Source organism: Oryx dammah, unplaced genomic scaffold, assembly GCF_014754425.2.
Source record: "Oryx dammah isolate SB20612 unplaced genomic scaffold, SCBI_Odam_1.1 HiC_scaffold_18, whole genome shotgun sequence".
NCBI classification, from domain to species: domain Eukaryota; kingdom Metazoa; phylum Chordata; class Mammalia; order Artiodactyla; family Bovidae; genus Oryx; species Oryx dammah.
Window position 1 is genome coordinate 49,125,921 of NW_024070202.1, and position 18,488 is coordinate 49,144,408.

At 42.6% G+C, this 18,488-nt stretch overlaps 1 protein-coding gene across 1 annotated transcript in view; it reads left to right on the plus strand.

The window, feature by feature from the left end:
* Positions 1-1,089: 1,089 nt before the first annotated feature.
* The window catches only part of SLC26A4 (solute carrier family 26 member 4), a 55,247-nt gene continuing 37,848 nt past the window's right edge, over positions 1,090-18,488 (plus strand). Inside the window, exons 1-5 of the mRNA XM_040260834.1 lie at positions 1,090-1,253; positions 3,034-3,173; positions 9,498-9,608; positions 11,343-11,527; positions 12,037-12,201. Coding sequence (XP_040116768.1) covers positions 1,090-1,253; positions 3,034-3,173; positions 9,498-9,608; positions 11,343-11,527; positions 12,037-12,201 — 765 coding nt within the window. The remainder of the gene's footprint in view (positions 1,254-3,033; positions 3,174-9,497; positions 9,609-11,342; positions 11,528-12,036; positions 12,202-18,488) is intronic.

Below are 18,488 nucleotides of genomic sequence, written 5' to 3' on the forward strand. Positions count from 1 at the left end.
ATTTGGGTGGCTCTTGGGTGAGAGCCAGTAAAATTCTCAGCCTTCCTGTTTCGAGAAAGTGAAAGAATTAGGGAGGAGTAGAATTCCCACCTACCCACCACCCGGTAGGATAGGTGGGTAAAGACCGCTGCCTGTGTGTCCCTTTTTTGGACTAAGGTGTCTCTGTTGCTCCGTAAATAAAACGTCTCACTGCCTTCTGAGAGCGCTATAAAGGCGGCGGAACGGCTGTCCCGGGGGCATTCCAGGCTGGTCGTGAGTCGAAGCAGGTGAGATCGTCGCTGAAGATGCAACGCACGCCACGCCTTAACTCCTGGGGAGGCATCGCTGGTTGGGGATGGGACTAGTGGAGGTGGCGGGGGGTGGAGGTGGCGGGGGGGTGGAGGCGGCGGGGGGTGGAGGCGGCGGGGGTGGACACGCTACGGAGCTGCCCGGCAGGGGACAGTACAGTCTTTCTGAGAAGCTGAGAGCAAGAAGGAAGCTAGGAAACACGCCGAGGTGTGAGACACTCCACTCCCCAAAGTTCTGTCCCCGGGAGAGCGCGCCTGGCTGCTGGAATTTTCCTGCAGCGTGCGCGCAGCCTTGGGACCCGGGGAACGTGGCCTGAAGGCCCCACGTCCGGCACGGGGGGCTGTGCTTCTCTCCCAGGGCTCTCCTGGCTCTGCGCGCTGCTTCGGGTTTAGGGAGATGCGGACTCTCACAAGGGCCCTTTCCTGCCCGCCGCGCGCGCGTCGCGGGCCCCAGCCCGTTTGGGGAGATTTCAGGACGCGGACAGCGCCCTAGCTGCTCATCCGAGGGGACTGGGTCTGGCTCCCACAGCCCCCCAGCGCAGGACTCACTCTCTTAAGAGTCCGGGAGCTCCGAGAAGCAGATGTAGGCTGGGGACCGGAGGTCCTCAGGGCCTCCTGCAGGCTGGAGGTGCGCACCCAGCCGAGGTGGGCCTGGGCGGAGAGTGTGGCAGAGCGCGGACCCCTCTTTCGGGGATCAGCTGCAGCAGGTGGGGCCGGGAGGCAGCTAACTAGCGATCTTCACCTCCTCTTCTCCTCCCTCGCCCCATCTCCTCCCTGCTCGTCGCCCTCCGCCTCGCAGGTCATGGCAGCACCGGGCGACAGGTTGGAGCCGCCGCCGCTCCCCGAGTACAGTTGCAGCTATGTGGTGTCGCGGCCGGTCTACAACGAGCTCGCCTTCCAGCAGCAGTACGAGCAGCGCCCGAAAGAGCGCAAGACGCTGAGAGAGAACCTGGCCCAGGGCTGCAGGTAGCGCCCGCGGCGGACGGGGCGAGGGGCGCAGTGAATCCCGGAATGTGGGCGCGCAGACCCGCCGGCATGCCCAGCGGCGGAGAGTGGGATGCCGCTCTCGCCCTGCAGGGACCGCTTCGGTCAGGTCACGGACTCTGGCCTCCCTGGTGGGAAGGTGGCTCCATCACTCTCGGCCCGAATCGACCCTAGTCTCGGAAACTCAGCTTTGGAGAGGGAGTGTTCGGGGAGCGCCGTCTCTTTGCGCTGCTCTCTTGAGGGCACCTGGAGTGCGCCTTGGGGGTACAGCGGGTCCCTACGGTCTTCTTGTGAAGGCTAGGCTGAGGAGAGTGGGAGAACAAGGGACTTTACTACAAAGAGGTAGTGGGTAACTCGTCACCTGACCAAGAGTCCTTGAAAGCCCTAAGCTCATCCAGGAAGAATGACACTCAGAGGCATGGAATGAAGGCGAGAACACAGGAGAGCACGCTGTGCTCCGAGTTGTCCACTGTCCAGGAAGTAGGGCTCTCCAAGAAGAACCACCATCAGTCTCTAAACCCACTCGGGCCTCCCGTAAGTAGATATCGCAAACAGAAGGAATTGTCAGCTGCTGCTAGATTTCTTTTTTCTTTTCTTAAAACATTTCAAACCGTTTTAAAAACATTTCAAATATATTCAAAAGCAGGCACCCTCTCCCATGTTTTTACCCATCACATGGCTTCAAGGATGATTAAGTCAAAGTTAATCTTGTCTTACCACATACTTGCCCCACTCCACTTTTTTTTTTTTTTTTTTGGGTAAATTCCACATTATTTGGTTTTTTTTTTTTTTTTTTTTGCTTTGGACTGTATTTATTTCAGTATTTATCCTTAGGAACTCTTAAAAAATGCAGCCCATTATCCAATTGGATAGGTTGCATTATCATTTTGTGTGTGATAATGCAACCCAATTCCATTATCACACACAAAAATGAAGCAATTCCTTAATATTAAAAAATTAAGTCAACAAAATTTCAAATTGTCTCATAAAAATAATTTTTAAAATAATTTATTTGAATCAAGAGTCAAATAGTGTTAGAAAAACTAAAAATGTTAATTGCTCTGTCATGTCCAGCTCTTTGCGACTCCATGGACTGTAGCCCTCCAGGCTCCCTCCTCTATCCATGGAATTCTCCAGGCAAAAATACTGGATTAGCCATTCCCTTCTTCAAAGGATCTTCCCTACTCAGGGACTGAACCTGGGTCTTCTGCGTTGCAGGCAGATTCTCTAGCATCTGAGCAACCAGGGAAGCCCGAAATATGTTTTTTCTTTTACCTATAGGTTGTTGAATTTTAAAAAGTAGGTAGTAAGATACAACAAGATATGTATTCATCATGTTAAGAGTTTTGTAAAAACTGGCTCCAAGCTCCTATTGCCAGAATATACAGAGTTTGTTTCTTGAAAGAAAAAGAAGACACCTAGGTTATAAGTCCAAATGTAATCTCCATTTAAAGACTCCACATTGATCAGTCTGTGGCTGGACCAGAAAATGGGTTCCTGTTTGGGGATATTTTCTCAGAGGATTAAGGCGGTGGGGTGGTTAACACTTAATCCTGTGTTTTCTAGTACAGTGCATTTAAAAGGGTAAAAAGAGTTCTTGGCAAAGTCATGGTAAGCACTTCACTGTTAGAATTTTTTTCATGCAATTCCTATGCTTTTTTCTAAATAGAGACATTAGCAGACTTTGGTTCAAAACTTTGTGATTTGCAGTGGGTTGTGACCAAGATTGGATTGGAAATCTCCTTTTCTTGCCTTTTGACAGTTGTTCAAGAAAGAGAACCCTTCGCATGGTGAAGACTCTCCTGCCCATCTTGGACTGGCTTCCCAAATACCGGATCAAGGAATGGCTACTTAGTGATATCATTTCGGGAGTTAGTACTGGTCTAGTGGGAACACTTCAAGGTAAGATGATTGTGGTCTAGCTCTGAAGTGATGGAGAATCACAGCCTCCAGCAGCCATTCCTAACTCCCTCTTCCCTCCCATGGGTCTGCACCAAAGGCTTGCTCACCCATCATAGCCTGCATCTTTCCTCTAGAGCCTGCCCCTTAGTGGTGAGATTCCCTTCTTTCTCATCTTCCTTACACTTCTCTTCTCAGGAAACCCTGTTGCCTCTCTATCTGCTTGGCTCCAACTAGAGCCCTGTCACCTAAGCAGCTGTTTCCCAATTTTCATTGGTCACAGCTCACAGTAAGAAATCTGTATGACATCATGATATGCACACATGCATCTCAAGTTTTGTGAAATAATACTTATCCTCACTACAATAATACTCTCTAATATTTTTTATTCTGCTTAGATTTTTAAAAGGATGATTGCAGTTCATTAAATTATTTACATTTCATACATGGTCTTGACATGCCATTTGAAACTCTCTTAAAGGAAAGGGAAGGAAGTATGTTAGCCTAGACTACACGTAAATGTTTTTTTCTGCTCTTGCCTCTCCCTCTCCATTTGAAATTCATCCCTGTATTTTAATCTTCTGGCAGAATGTCCCAACACAAGACATTTTTTAAACTTTCTTTAAACCTTATTTCCATGAACATCTTGGAACTCCATTGCAGAGCTAGTGAATAGCATTATGGGCATTTTCCTTTGTACCCTATCCTCATCATCTTGCTGCTGCCCTCACCTCAACTTCATAAAACCTCTGGACTATGAAAACAAAAATCTACTTTACTTATTATTATTTCGTGGCATATCTAGTAGGTGCCAGCCTCTAGGTATTCTCACATGAATAAGATGCACCACTTGCTTTCAAGGAGCTTGTAGTCCAATGAGGAAACAGACAACGACTCAATGGAAGGACTGACTGTAGGGGTAGGGGTAATATTGCTTGGGAAGGGAGTGTACACAGGGGCACTCAACCTGGCCTTAGGGGACTGAGAATGGCTTCCTGGAGGACGAGGCCTCAGAGCTGTTTCCCTGAAGGTTAAGTCCCACTTTGTGAAGTGATGGGAAGTATGATGGGGTAGAAATATGGGTAGAGAGATGGCTTGAAATGGACTGTTTGAGAAGTTAGTAACAGTGGTTGAGCAATGTCCTGAACCAAAATTTGCCTATAGAACTCTGAGGATTACTCAGAGCAAGCCAGGGAGAGTCCCACAGAGAAGGAGGATGTTCTGTGGCTCCCGTGTGGAGCAGCAGCCTGTGTCCTCAGTCACGGAAGTGGATGGGAGAGCTGGACAGGATGGTGTGGTTCATACAGTAAGTGGTGCCAAGTGTACACAGTAGACTCTTAAGACCTGTGGCATGGCAACCTCCTCTGGCTTCTGGGGGATGAGAACTGTCTAGTTCATGTTTAGCCAGTGGCTAGCATGATTCTAGCACCAAGTAGGTGGCCCAGTAAACATTTAGTGAAGAGGACTGAATAATGAATCATCCTTATATATGAAAAATGGTATCTCAAGCCGTGTCCCGCAAGTGTTCATAGACAGGTATCTAAGTATCAGACACAATGCTAAGGGCTTTGGCAAGTTATCTCTTTAGTCCTCACAACAACTCTTAATAGCTCTTTTTCAATAGTCAAAAAATCTATTAAATTCTGCTCAAGGTCATGGAGTTGGCAAATGGTGGAGCTGGGATTTGAACCCAGAATCTAATTCCCAGGGTCTTAATTTATAATGGATGCAGTTCCTCACTTTATGAGTGATAGCGTTTTCCAGAAGCATGATCTCTATGAAGTTATCTTTGTATGGTGAATGTCTGAGAGGTTAATGTGGTTCATTCATAAATCCATTCACCTAATATTTGTAGGATGGGCTTCCCTCATGGTTCAGTAGGTAAAGAATCTGCCTATAATGTGGGAAACCCCAGTTCGATTCCTGTGTCGGGAAGATCCCCTGGAAAAGGAAATGGCAACCCACTCCAGTATTCTTGGCTGGAGAACCCCATGGACAGAGGAGCCTGGCAGGCTACAGTCCACGGGGTCACAAGAGTTGGATATGGGGCTTCCCTGGTGGCTCAGACGGTAAAGCATCTGCCCGCAATGCGGGAGACCCGGGTTCGATCCCTGAGTCGAGAAGATCCCCTGGAGAAGGAAATGGTATTCTTGCCTGGAAAATTCCATAGACTGAGGAGACTGGTAGGCTACAGCCCATGGGGTCGCAAAGAGTCGGACACGACTGAGCGATTTCACTAGCAACTAAACCACCACTGATATTTATAGGCCAGCCACGGGGATTCAGTGGTTTACTAACAGGCATGGATATTGACTTCATGGCACTCATTTTAAGTGGGAGACTTCAGGAATGAAATAAGCAGATAAATAGAAAAATAATTACAGATTGTGATATCTATTATGGTTGATCAAATAGGCTTTCAGTTCAGTCAGTTCAGTTGCTCAGTTGTGTGATGCCATCCAGCCATCTCATCCTCCGTCGTCCCCTTCTCCTGCCCCAATCCCTCCCAGCATCAGGGTCTTTTCCAATGAGTCAACTCTTCACATGAGGTGGCCAAAGTATTGGAGTTTCAGCCTCAGCATCAGTCCTTCCAATGAACACCCAGGACTGATCTCCTTTCAGATGGACTGGTTGGATCTCCTTGAAGTTCAAGGTACTCTCAAGAGTCTTCTCCAACACCACAGTTCAAAAGCATTAATTCTTTGGCTTTAATAGGGGTTAATTTGGGGAGGGAATGTTTGTCTTAGATAGAATGGTCAAGGAAGGCCTTTCTGAGGTGATGAAATTTAATCAGGGTTGGGAGGATGGGAAGAAGATAGCCATGTAAGAAACAGTAAGCAGGGTGTACCAGGCAAAGATGCAAAGTCCCTGAGGTCAAATAGAGCATAGTATTTTCAAGGGAGGAAGAATTCCAGTATGGGTGGAGGAGAGAGGTTTAGGGGAGTGAACAGGAGGAGATAAGGTTAGGCAGGGCCAGGATTAAAATTAGGTAAGTGAGTCCTCCAGGGACCTTCTAAATAATGTGCCCCAGGAACCTCACTTGCCTCTCCCTAGTCCTAGCCCTGAGGACAGACATTTCAGCTTGAAGCTAATCAAGTAGCAGGCAGAGCTGCACAAATCTGAAATATATTTTGGAGCAGGAATCACAGGTAACATACTGATGGATAGGGACTGGCTAACAAGCAGAATTGGGATGGAAAACCAAATGTTTCCTTTTGCACGTGTCACATTTGAGATGCCAGATATAGAGTTGGAGCCACTAGAAGCAGGAAGGTCATTGGAGAGGTTTGGACTAGACATAAAAGTCAGGAAAGCATCCCTCTAGAAATGATATTCAAAGGAGTGGGAATCCTTGAGACTACCTAGGCAGAAAGGTAGATGGGGAGAAGAACCAGGCTGGAGTACTTAAAGTCAGGGCAGAGGAGGAGGGGCCACAAAGAAACATGATGTTGGGCTCAGGAAGACAGAGAAAAAGAACAATCTGAAGGATGTGGGTTCCGAAACCAAGAGAGGAATTGTTTTCTGCTCTATTTTAAAGGATGGGTGGAAGGGGCGGGTGTCTGTAGTGTAAAATACTCTTGGTGATGGAACACATGCAATATTTTAAGAAGGTTTACCATGAAGCAGAGTAGAGAAACTGCTCCAGAGGCATAAAAGACAATGGTAAACTAATGGGAGGACTTATTTTACTTACAATATCAGTTCAGTTCAGTTCAGTCGCTCAGTCATGTCCGACTCTTTGTGACCCCATGAATCGCAGCACGCCAGGCCTCCCTGTCCATCACCAGCTCCCGGAGTTCACTCAGACTCACGTCCATCGAGTCAGTGATGCCATCCAGCCATCTCATCCTCTGTCGTCCCCTTCTCCTCCTGCCCTCAATCCCTCGCAGCATCAGAGTCTTTTCCAATGAGTCAACTCTTCGCATGAGGTGGCCAAAGTCCTGGAGCTTCAGCTTTAGCATCATTCCCTCCAATGAACACCCAGGACTGATCTCCTTTAGAATGGACTGGTTGGATCTCCTTGCAGTCCATAGGACTCCCAAGAGTCTTCTCCAACACCACAGTTCAAAAGCATCAATTCTTCAGCGCTCAGCTTTCTTCACAGTCCAACTCTCACATCCATATATGACCACAGGAAAAACCATAGCCTTGACCAGATGAGAGTAAGCGTCTTTTAATTTCATGGCTGCAGTCACCATCTGCAGTGATTTTGGAGCCCCCAAAAATAAAGTCTGACACTGTTTCTACTGTTTCCCCATCTATTTCCCATGAAGTGATGGGACTAGATGCCATGATCTTCGTTTTCTGAATGTTAAGCTTTAGGCCAACTTTTTCACTCTCCTCTTTCACTTTCATCAAGAGGCTTTTTAGTTCCTCTTCACTTTCTGCCATAAGGGTGGTATCATCTGCATATCTGAGGATATTGATATTTCTTCCGGCAATCTTGATTCCAGCTTGTGTTTCTTCCAGTCCAGCGTTTCTCATGATGTACTCTGCATATAAGTTAAATAAGCAGGGTGACAATATACAGCCTTGATGTACTCCTTTTCCTATTTGGAACCAGTTTGTTGTTCCATGTCCAGTTCTAACTGTTGCTTCCTGACCTGTATACAGATTTCTCAAGAGGCAGGTCAGGTGGTCTGGTATTCCCATCTCTTTCAGAATTTTCCACAGTTGATTATGATCCACACAGTCAAAGGCTTTGGCATAGTCAATAAAGCAGAAATAGATGTTTTTCTGGAACTTTCTTGCTTTTTCCATGATCCGGAGGATGTTGGCAATTTGATCTCTGGTTCCTCTGCCTTTTCTAAAACCAGCTTGAACATCAGGGAGTTCACGGTTCACATATTGCTGAAGCCTGGTTTGGAGAATTTTGAGCATTACTTTACTAGCATGTGAGATGAGTGCAATTGTGTGGTAGTTTGAGCATTCTTTTGCATTGCCTTTCTTTGTATATGCATTAATATACAATATTTTTCTCCCTCTGACTTACTTTACACGTATAACAAGCTCTAGCTTCATCCGCCTCAGTTCAACTGACTCAAATGTATTCCTTTCTATGGCTGAATAATATTCTATAATATATATATGTACCACAACTCCTTTACTCATTCATCTGTTGACATCTAAGCTGCTTCCATCACTTTTTTAAAAAACTGTTATACATGTAACGCTTTATTAATGACCCAAAGGTCAAAGAACTTGATGTTCTGTCATTGTGAGTGAGTGAAATGTGGGGAGGTAGAAGATATGCTGACTGCCTATGAAGTATTTAAAAAAACAACCCACAGGAGAAGGAAAGTGCTAAGGACTGAACGTTTGTATCCCTCCAAAATTCATCTCTTGAAGACTTAATCCCCAGTATGATAGTATTTGGAGGTCGGAAGCCTTTGGGAGGTAGGGCTTCCATGTGGTTCGGTGGTAAAAGAATCTGCCTGCAATGCAGGAGACTCTAGTTCAATCTCTGTGTCAGAAAGATACCTTGGAGAAGGAAATGGCAACCCATTCCAGTACTCTTGCATGGGAAATCCCATGGACAGAGGAGCCTGGCAGGCTACAGTCCATGGGGTTGCAAAGAGTTGGGCACTACTTTAGCAACTAAGCACACACACACGCCTTTGGAAGGCAATCAGGGTGGGCTTAGTGACCTTAGGAAATCTGTGCCGTGTGAGGTTACAGCAAGAAAGCAGCCATCTGCAAACCAGGAAAGGGTGCTCACCGGACATTGAATCTGCTGGTACTTTGATCTTGAACTTCTTAGCTTTCAGAACTCTAAGAAATAAATGTTCATTGTTTAAGGCCCAAAACAAAACCAAACCCCAACACATTGTTGCCTTCCAACCCCCATGTATGAGGGAAGGCTGAGATTCTCCTTACAGTGTGACATTCATGGACCCAGAAACCACTTGGAGAAGCCTAGCGAAGGTGTTGATCTCCTAGTGCTATGTACAAAGGTCAGATTTTTTTCTTTGTTTGGATCTAACTTCTGTTCCCCAACAAGAAAGGAGAAAGTACATGTTACACATAGAAACACTGAATTCAGACAAAGCCAGGCTAGACCTTTGAACAGAATTGATCAAGTTTTTAATCAACAGCTTTTCCCCGACTCACCTGAGTGGATGGTTGAATTACTGATCAGTTGTGTCAGTTCTTTTGAGTAGGTGATTTGACTCACATTCTGCATCCTAGCATAGCCACAGACCATGTGCAAAATAAGGAGATCATTCAAGATGAGCTGCAAATTAAAGAGACCTATGAAAAGGCTTTTCCCTGTACAGTAGACACAAAGTTTGTTTCTGAACTTGACCGTTTTGGATGTATTTTCAGGCATGGCGTATGCTCTACTAGCTGCTGTTCCTGTCGGATATGGTCTCTACTCTGCTTTTTTTCCTATCCTGACGTACTTTATTTTTGGAACATCAAGACACATCTCAGTTGGTAATTATAAGCATATACAATTCTGTTTGTTCACATTGAACGTGTTTGGGCTATATTATGTGTGTTCTGCTTCCGTTTCTTTGTTACTGTTTTCTAGCAAGATAGGGCTTTTCCTATTCAGTGATGCAAAGGTTTCTTCTTAGCTTTCAAAATACTATGCTATTAGGTGGCTTTACACCCAACTTTTTTTATAATGAAGAGGAGAAAATTGAAAGATGGTTAAAAAATTACAGACTACCTTCAAATCTTAGCATGTTTGGCTTTTCAAAAATGTTAATACATTTGACTCTATTTAGAAAGTGTTCTAAAATGAAAAATGATAACAGAAAATAATCTTGAAGATGTCTTTGAACTTGTTTTAATGTTCATCAAATACATATTCATAGTCTTATTAAAGAATGTAGTTATTTTAAGTCACTAATATTTGAAGACTGGGAAAATTGTGCCAAAACAATTTAGAAACTAAGCTTGGCTTTCCTTCTTGGTATAGCCCCAAATAGATTTATTTCCTGATGTTCCTGAAATTTGAATTTTCTTCTCCTAGAATGTTCTAGTAAATGAATGTTTTAATGCTATTTTGCAACGTTGACATTTATACTTGAGATAAGTTTTCGCCTACATCCATCTGTTGGCTAGACATGTCTACCTGGGCAATCCTCTTGAAACAAATAGAGCCATCTACTGCTCTATCTCCAACCCTTAACCTTATCCTTAGTCGTATAATATTTCCCCCAGTGTCTGGAATATTTCCTTGTCTATAAAGGGAGATCAGGAGGAGATTATTGATTAAAAGAACTTCCTTACCCGAGAGAGTTGATTAGTACGAAATGCATGACAAGATAAGGAACAGGGAAGTTGACTTTTTTTCTTTCTCTGCTATTCTATACATTTAGACACTTCAGGTTACTCGATTTTGGTACTGAGTCCTTCTAATTGGTAAAGCCTTCCATGACCAAAGGATAAGATCCTCATCATCATAGATAAAAATATCAGTAGCTGTCTATGGGGTCGCACAGAGTTGGACACGACTGAAGCGACTTAGCAGCAGCAGTGATAGAGCAGCCACTGAAAGAAAAGTACTTTTGAAATGTAGAAGCCTACAGAGTAATATTTGATATGGAAAAATAATTTGTCTTGGAAAAAAAAAAGAGAAACTCTACACTACCTTTGCTATTTTTTTTTGTTTGTTTTTTACTTTAGCTATTTCTTTAACCAAATTTTGACCTTGTGATATTGATCAAGGTCCTCAGCTCCACAGAGATCAGGACACTGGATCCTCTAGGAAATAAACTTACATGGAATAAAAATAAGATGGAACAAGTAAGAATTCAGCTAATATACCATTTCTGCCAGGAAACCTTTCTTGACAACTACCCCCTCCATCCCCCTATTCCTACCCATACACAAGAAGATCACACACAGTTTAGACAGCCTTCCTGTGTACTTGCAAAGTGTCTGAAAGCTGTATTATAGTGACTCACCTGCATGTCTCTCCTGCTCATTACTGGGTCATGAATGCCTTGAAACATCTGCTTTTTAGCTTCTTTTGTGAACAAACAGTATTTTCTCAATCACAGCTAATTACTTCAGATGCATCTTTAATCCTGTGTAGACATGTTGAACCTAAACATTTGCAATTAATAATATAATTATGTTTTAGTTTTTTTTATGGAAGTATAGTTGATTTACAAGTGATTAATAATTATTAATGGATAATGATTTTTTTTCCCCCAGGACCTTTCCCAGTGGTCAGTTTAATGGTGGGATCTGTTGTTCTGAGCATGGCCCCCGACGAACACTTTCTCGTATCCAGCAGTAATGGAACTGCACTGAATACCACCCTAATAGACTTTGCAGCTAGAGATGCAGCAAGAGTATTGATTGCGAGCACCCTTACTCTTTTGGTTGGAATCATACAGGTAATGGGCTTACAAGCGATATAGAGGTTGGCAGGATTTGTATCTGAAAGAACTGTTAAGCACATGGACTTAAAGATTCACTTAAAAGCAAAACAAGTCAATTTAAGACTCTCAAAGCTATTTTTTATACTGTTTTAGGTCAGATGCGAAAATAATCAGCAAGCCTCCACTTATGAAGGCTCACTTAATCATCAAAGTCAGAGACATAAAAAATAAGACAGAGGAACATGTGTGATTAGAATGAGAATAGGAGAAGGGAGTTGTGCCAGAACCCATAAAGAGACAAAAAATATTCTGGTCACGGAGCCATGAAACCTACAAGTCACAGGAAAAAAAGTACATGGAATTTTCTTATTATCTATCTACACATGTTTTTCAAATCTTAGAATGGTGGATGGGAGAGATAGGGCCAGAGTTTTAGTTGGTATTAAGTTTAATTCATTAATAGTTCAAAAGTGTTGGTCCTTCTCCCAGGCAAGCATTTAATTTTTCCTTCCTTCTTGTTCTAGTTGATATTTGGAGGTTTGCAGATTGGATTCATAGTGAGGTATCTGGCAGATCCTTTGGTTGGTGGATTCACAACAGCTGCTGCATTCCAAGTGTTGGTCTCACAGCTAAAGATCGTCCTCAATGTTTCAACCAAAAACTATAATGGAATTCTCTCCATCATCTATGTAAGTGTTGCTTCCCTCCAGGGATGGCTCACTTTTCCTATTGAACCTGAGTCTGGAGAGTTTAAGCTCCTCCATGTCATGCTTTGGGAGCCATTGGAAACATTCTTCTCTGAAAGAAGCAGTAGCATCAGGAGTCACACTGAAGAAGGCAGAGTTTGCAAATCCTTGTTTTTCAGTGGGTCAGTATGGTTTCAGAAGTGTCATCAATCTTCAAAATATTAATAAAAGCAAAGTTTTATACTGAAGATGGGTTTGGGAGGCAGCACACTTGAGTTCCATTCTCACCCTTGCCTCTGACAAGCTAAGTGACTTTGGACACAGGGTGTAGGATAGTGGCTGAAAACTCAGTTTGGATGACCAAGATTCACATATATCCTGACTTTATTATTTATTATTTGCTCTATTGCATGAGCAAATTTCTATGCCTCTGCTTCCTTCCCGGCAAAATGGAGTTGGTAATAATATCTACAAATTAAGTTAAATAAGGCTGTATGAGAAGCCCATGCCCTAAGGGCTGGTGAATAACAAAGTACTCAAAAAAACAGTGTTATTTTGAGGGGCTTTCCTGGCAGTCCATAGGTTAAGACTCTGCTTATACTGCAGGGGAGGTGGGTACAATCTCTGGTTGGGGAACTAAGCTGAAATTATTTATTATTTCACATCTCAAGACTTCTTTTCTTTTTTATTTATAAAATGAAATGATTGGAGATGTATCTCTAAAGCCTTTTTTAGCTTTGAGAGTCCATAAAATGCATAATGTAAATGTCCCAGCAATTATAGATGAAAAGGAACGTTAGATTCAGAGATGATTCAACATGCAAAAGAGATGCAAAAGAAGGATGTATTTCACACTAATTAGATTTGAAAAAGTTCTTGGATCTAAATATGTGTTCTATATAGGGCATATTATCGATGCTTGAAAAATGGTGATAATAGTAACATGATGTCACTCTAGCTTGGGGAGAATGATACCAAATACAATGAGCTAGCATTAAGAATGGAGTCCTTTAATGACCCGTGTATTCTAATGACCTTTAATTTCTTTTAAAATGAGGTAAGGCTGTGCATACCTATCTAAAAATTGTGAGGTGGTCAAGGGTTTGCTGAAGTTTGCAGCATTGCCGTAGTTCCATTAAACATTAGCATTACTTTATCCATTCAACAAATATTACCAAGTGTCTATTATGAGCCAGAGACTATGCTGAGCAGTGGGACTAGATGCATACTTGCCCAATAGCTCAATTATCCCTGACCTTCTGCAACCCTTTGGACTATAGCTCACCAGGCTCCTCAGTCCATGGGATTTCCTAGGCAAGAATACTGGAGTGGATTGCCATTTCTTCCTGCAGAGGATCATCCCAATCCAGGGATCAAACCTGCATCTCCCGTGTCTCCTGCATTGCTGCTGCTGCTGCTAAGTCGTTTCAGTCGTGTCCGACTCTGTGTGACTCCATAGACAGCAGCCCACCAGGCTCCCCCATCCCTGGGATTCTCCAGGCAAGAATACTGGAGTGGGGTGCCATTTCCTTCTCCAATGCATGAAAGTGAAAAGTGAAAGTCAAGTCGCTCAGTCGTGTCCGACTCTGTGCGACCCCATGGACTGCAGCCTACCAGGCTCCTCCGTCCATGGGGTTTTCCAGGCAAGAGTACTGGAGTGGGGTGCCGTTGCCTTCTCCACTCCTGCATTGCAGGTGGATTCTTTACCTGCCGAGCCATTAGAGAAGCCCAGGACGAGGTAGAGGAAGCAGTTTAACATAGTGATTAAGACTATGAACGTTGGAGTCTTGGTTCTACCACTTATGATCCTATGATTAAATGTGATGTGATTCTGGGCATGTCATATTCGACTTCTTTTTCCCTACCAAGTCCTAGGTTTGCTTTGAGATCATCTGACTGCCTTTTTCTGACAGGTTCTCTCACTTTTGTACTGCCTACGCACTGCGGTTTTTGTTGTTGTTTGTTTTTTGCTTTCTTACTTTCTCTATCAACTGTTCATTCATTTATCCCTTTATTGTCATCCATTCATCTTTTCAAGAAGTATTTATTGAAACCTGCCATGTGCCAGGGACTTTTCACTCCTTGTACAAACCCACTGACTCCTGAATCCACCAAGACACCCCTGACTGAGTGTGCTCACCTCCTTGTATGAATATTGCTAGGCCTGCCTCCTCACAGATAACAGGAGGCCTGGCCTGATAGGTAATCTGGGTCCTTGGTCACTGTTGGACTTCTGAAGATGGGGGTATGAAATTTCACAGTGTTTCTGGTCTCTTAGGACATGTTTAAGATAAAGCTTGCTGCAAATAACTCCACTTTCAACAGAGACCAAAGTAAACTAGGAAACGCTAGATAGAACAAGGTCAAAAATAGTTATTAAACTATTATGTGCCTTATGTTGTGTTGAACATTATTCTTGAAGCCTCAGGTTAGAATGTGTTAGAGAATTCTGCAAGCCATTCCTCCCAGGTCAGCCAAGTTGGATAAAGATACTTCAGTCACCCTTGTGTGAGGGTGAATATAAGCTTGCTTTTCTGAAAAAAGAAGAAACAGCAGGTCTGGAAATAATTGCACAAGAGTTGAAAGAGCCGCTCAGTACCTGAACAGAGAATTCTGCTGATGATATTACCGGTTGTGATTATTCATGAAAGAATCCTTCAACAAATGCAAGGCATTTGTGGATTCCTCCAGGAAAGACTGTAAGATTGTTGTAAGATAGATTTCCCTGGAATGGAGTTAACATCCCTTTTGTTATAAACTTGTGCTTTGGATCATCTGCCTGCTCCTCTCAAAAAAAAAAAAAAAGAAAAGAAAATGATGAATATAAATAATTGGAGGAGGAAATAATGGAAAAGAAAGAAAAATAGAAACTTCAGTTTACAAATGCCAGAGATGCTGGGCATAGGATGCAGAAGAGAGGGATGTCCCTAGTGGTCCAGTGGTTAAGATTCCATGTCTCCAGTTCAGAGGGCACAGGTTCTGTCCCTGGTTGGGAAACTGAGATCCCACATGCTGTGTGGCCAAAAAAAAGGAGGCTACAGAAGGAAAATGACAAGGTGTTGGCAGAATTCAGAATTAGTGATACTCAAGCTACTGTGAAGCTACTCAATTATGTAAGTAAATCACGCAGTCCATTTCAAAGTGGTCATGTTTTCCTACCATTCACTCTGAATGGTTCGTCTTGATAGACAAGGGAAGTCTTTCTGCTTGCTGACTAAATTGGCTCTGTGTCCCCATTTCTTCCCTAAGGAGAATGAAGACCACATTGAAAAGTTCTGCCCAGATGGTGAGAGTTTTGAAAGCTACCCCCAAGCTTGATCAGATTCGTTACTTAGAACTTATTTCCGTATGTAAAAATGAAGCCATTATAAAACAAAAGTAACACTTTAAGGTTGATCTTATATATGCACCGAAGTTCTGGTAGGAGGAAATTCCTGACAGCAAGGGGTTTGTTATATTCATAGAGACAAGATGAATTAAAATAAATTTGGCACCAAAAGTTAACTAATGAATTTCCTCATATGTAATACAGGTATAATTTTTAACTTATGGCCTCATACACCCAGTAGGAAGAAATTCTTTAAATGAAATGGTTCTAAAATTCTCCAAGCATAGTAGGAAATATAATCAAATATTACCCATTTCTGAAAAGTTTTATTATCTTGACTTGCCTGGTCAGAATTCTAGGCTAAAATATGGAATCATAAGTGTATCCATATTTTAAACATATTTTAGTTGGTATTTTACTTTAATTTATTAAACTATTAATAAGTTAGAATTACTTTTCAGTGCTTTCTTAAGTCTCATTTCTGTATCTTGGAGTATTAATACAATCTGACTACTTCAGTTTATATGGGTGAGTTTTATTTCCACATATATTAAGCTTTCTTTTGTATAACTTTTCATAAGAGATTCTGAATAAATATTCAACTAAATATAGGCAACTGATACATTCATAAGCCTTGTTTGATGTAACTGTGTAATGTAAACTGATTTTGGTTTTTGCAACTCACATTACATTTATTTTATTTTTTTCATATTACATTTTTAATACAGTCACAGATGCTTTTTATTCAAAGGTCTAAGTGAGTCTCATAGATTACATGAGAATCCTATAGTAATCATTTTTGTAAGGTGAAAATTAGGATTGGGATAGTTGTTCATATTGTTCTTAAGTTTGAATTTTTCCATCTTGCGTTGAAAGTAAACCTTTATTGTGTAGACAGTTAATTGAAGTATTATGTTTAGCTCATGAATTAATGAGGGTCATCATCAGGAAATTTGATTATATAAAGAACTGGATAGCAATACCTTCAAGACTCCGAGTTATTTAGGGCTGTAATACTCAGCCCTAAGTGTGCTAAGTTGCTTCAGTCGTATCTGACTCTTTTTGACCTGATGGACGATAGCCGGCCAGGCTCCTCTGTCCATGGGATTCTCCAGGCAAGAATACTGGAGTGGGTGGCCATTTCCTCCTTCAGAGGATCTTCCTGACCAGGGAATTGAACCCACGTCTCTTATGTCGCCTGCACTGGCAGGTGGGTTCTTTACTACTAGCACTACATGGGAAGCCTGTACTGCTACGGTAGATGCCTTAAATTCTTCAGCTGTTGTGTCTGCTTGTATAGTTTCTGATTTGTTTTCTTTTTCACCTTGCTATCACTGGCTTCATCTTGTTACTATCAATGTATATGCCTCTAGCAATTTTTACTGACTCTGGAAAGTGTTCAAAGTAAACATGCTAGTATTGGGTTTAAAGCAAGGACAAACATACTCAGTGAAAATCCAAGAGGCTTCCCACAAGTCAGATTCTTGAACTGTAGTTCAGGCACTTGGTGGAATGTATTTTGCTTACACAATGGCTTCTCCTCTCATCCCTTACTCTTGAATGTTTTCCAAAGAATGAGGTTGCTGGCAAGATGACTCCTATATTACTTGGTGATCACTATACATAATTGTTACCAGATTGTTGTTATAATTATTTGAAGTAATCTTTTATCTTCATATAAAATATATATCTATAAAAGGACTCATTCAAAGGAAAGTAACCTTCACTGGGAGATTACTTGTCTGGAAGAACCTTCTAAAGTCATGCCTTCTGTGGAAGTTCCTATAACAAAGATATTATTGTTCTCTCTTGAGAGTCTTCCTTGCTAATCTCCCTTGATTCCCAGAAACACCCTATTTACAAAACAAAACTAGTTTTTCTTGAGCTGGATTTATGTTCACTTGGAAAGAGTTCAGTTCAGTTCAGTTGCTAAGTCATGTCTGACTCTTTGCAACCCCATGGACTGCAGCAGGCCTCCCTGTCCATCACCAACTCCTGGAGTCCACCCAAACTCATGTCCATTGAGTCAGTGATGCCATCCAACCATCTCATCCTCTGTCGTCCCCTTCTCCTCCCACCCTCAATCTTTCCCAGCATCAGGGTCTTTTCAGATGAGTCAGTTCTTCTCATCAGGTAGCCAAAGTATTGGAGTTTCAGCTTCAACATCAGTCCTTCCAATGAACACCCAGGACTGATCTCCTTTAGGATGGACTGGTTGGATCTCCTTGCAGTCCAAGGGACTCTCAAGAGTCTGTACTCAGCTTTTTTTATTGTCCAACTCTCACATCCATATATGACCACTGGAAAAACCAGAGCCTTGACTAGATGGACCTTTGTTGACAAAGTAATGTCTCTGCTTTTTAATATGCTGTCTACGTTGGTCATAACTTTTCTTCCAAGGAGTAAGCATCTTTTTATTTCATGGCTGCAGTCACCATCTGCAGTGATTTTGGAGCTCCAAAAAGTAAAGTCAGCCACTGTTTCCACTGTTTCCCCATCTATTTGCCATGAAGTGATGGGACCAGATGCCATGATCTTCGTTTTCTGAATGTTGAGCTTTAAGCCAACTTTTTCACTCTCTTTCACTTTCATCAAAGAGGCTCTTTAGTTCCTCTTCACTTTCTGCCATAAGGGTGGTGTCATCTGCATATCTGAGGATATTGATATTTCTTCCGGCAATCTTGATTCCAGCTTGTGCTTCTTCCAGCCCAGGGTTTCTCATGATGTACTCTGTATATAAGTTAAATAAGCATGGTGACAATATACACAGCCTTGCCATACTCCTTTTCCTACTTGGAACCAGTCTGTTGTTCCATGCCCAGTTCTAACTGTTGCTTCCTGACCTGCATACAGGTTTCTCAAGGGGCAGGTCAGGTGGTCTGGTATTCCTATCTCTTTCAGAATTTTCCACAGTTTATTGGGATCCACACAGTCAAAGGCTTTGGCATAGTCAATAAAGCAG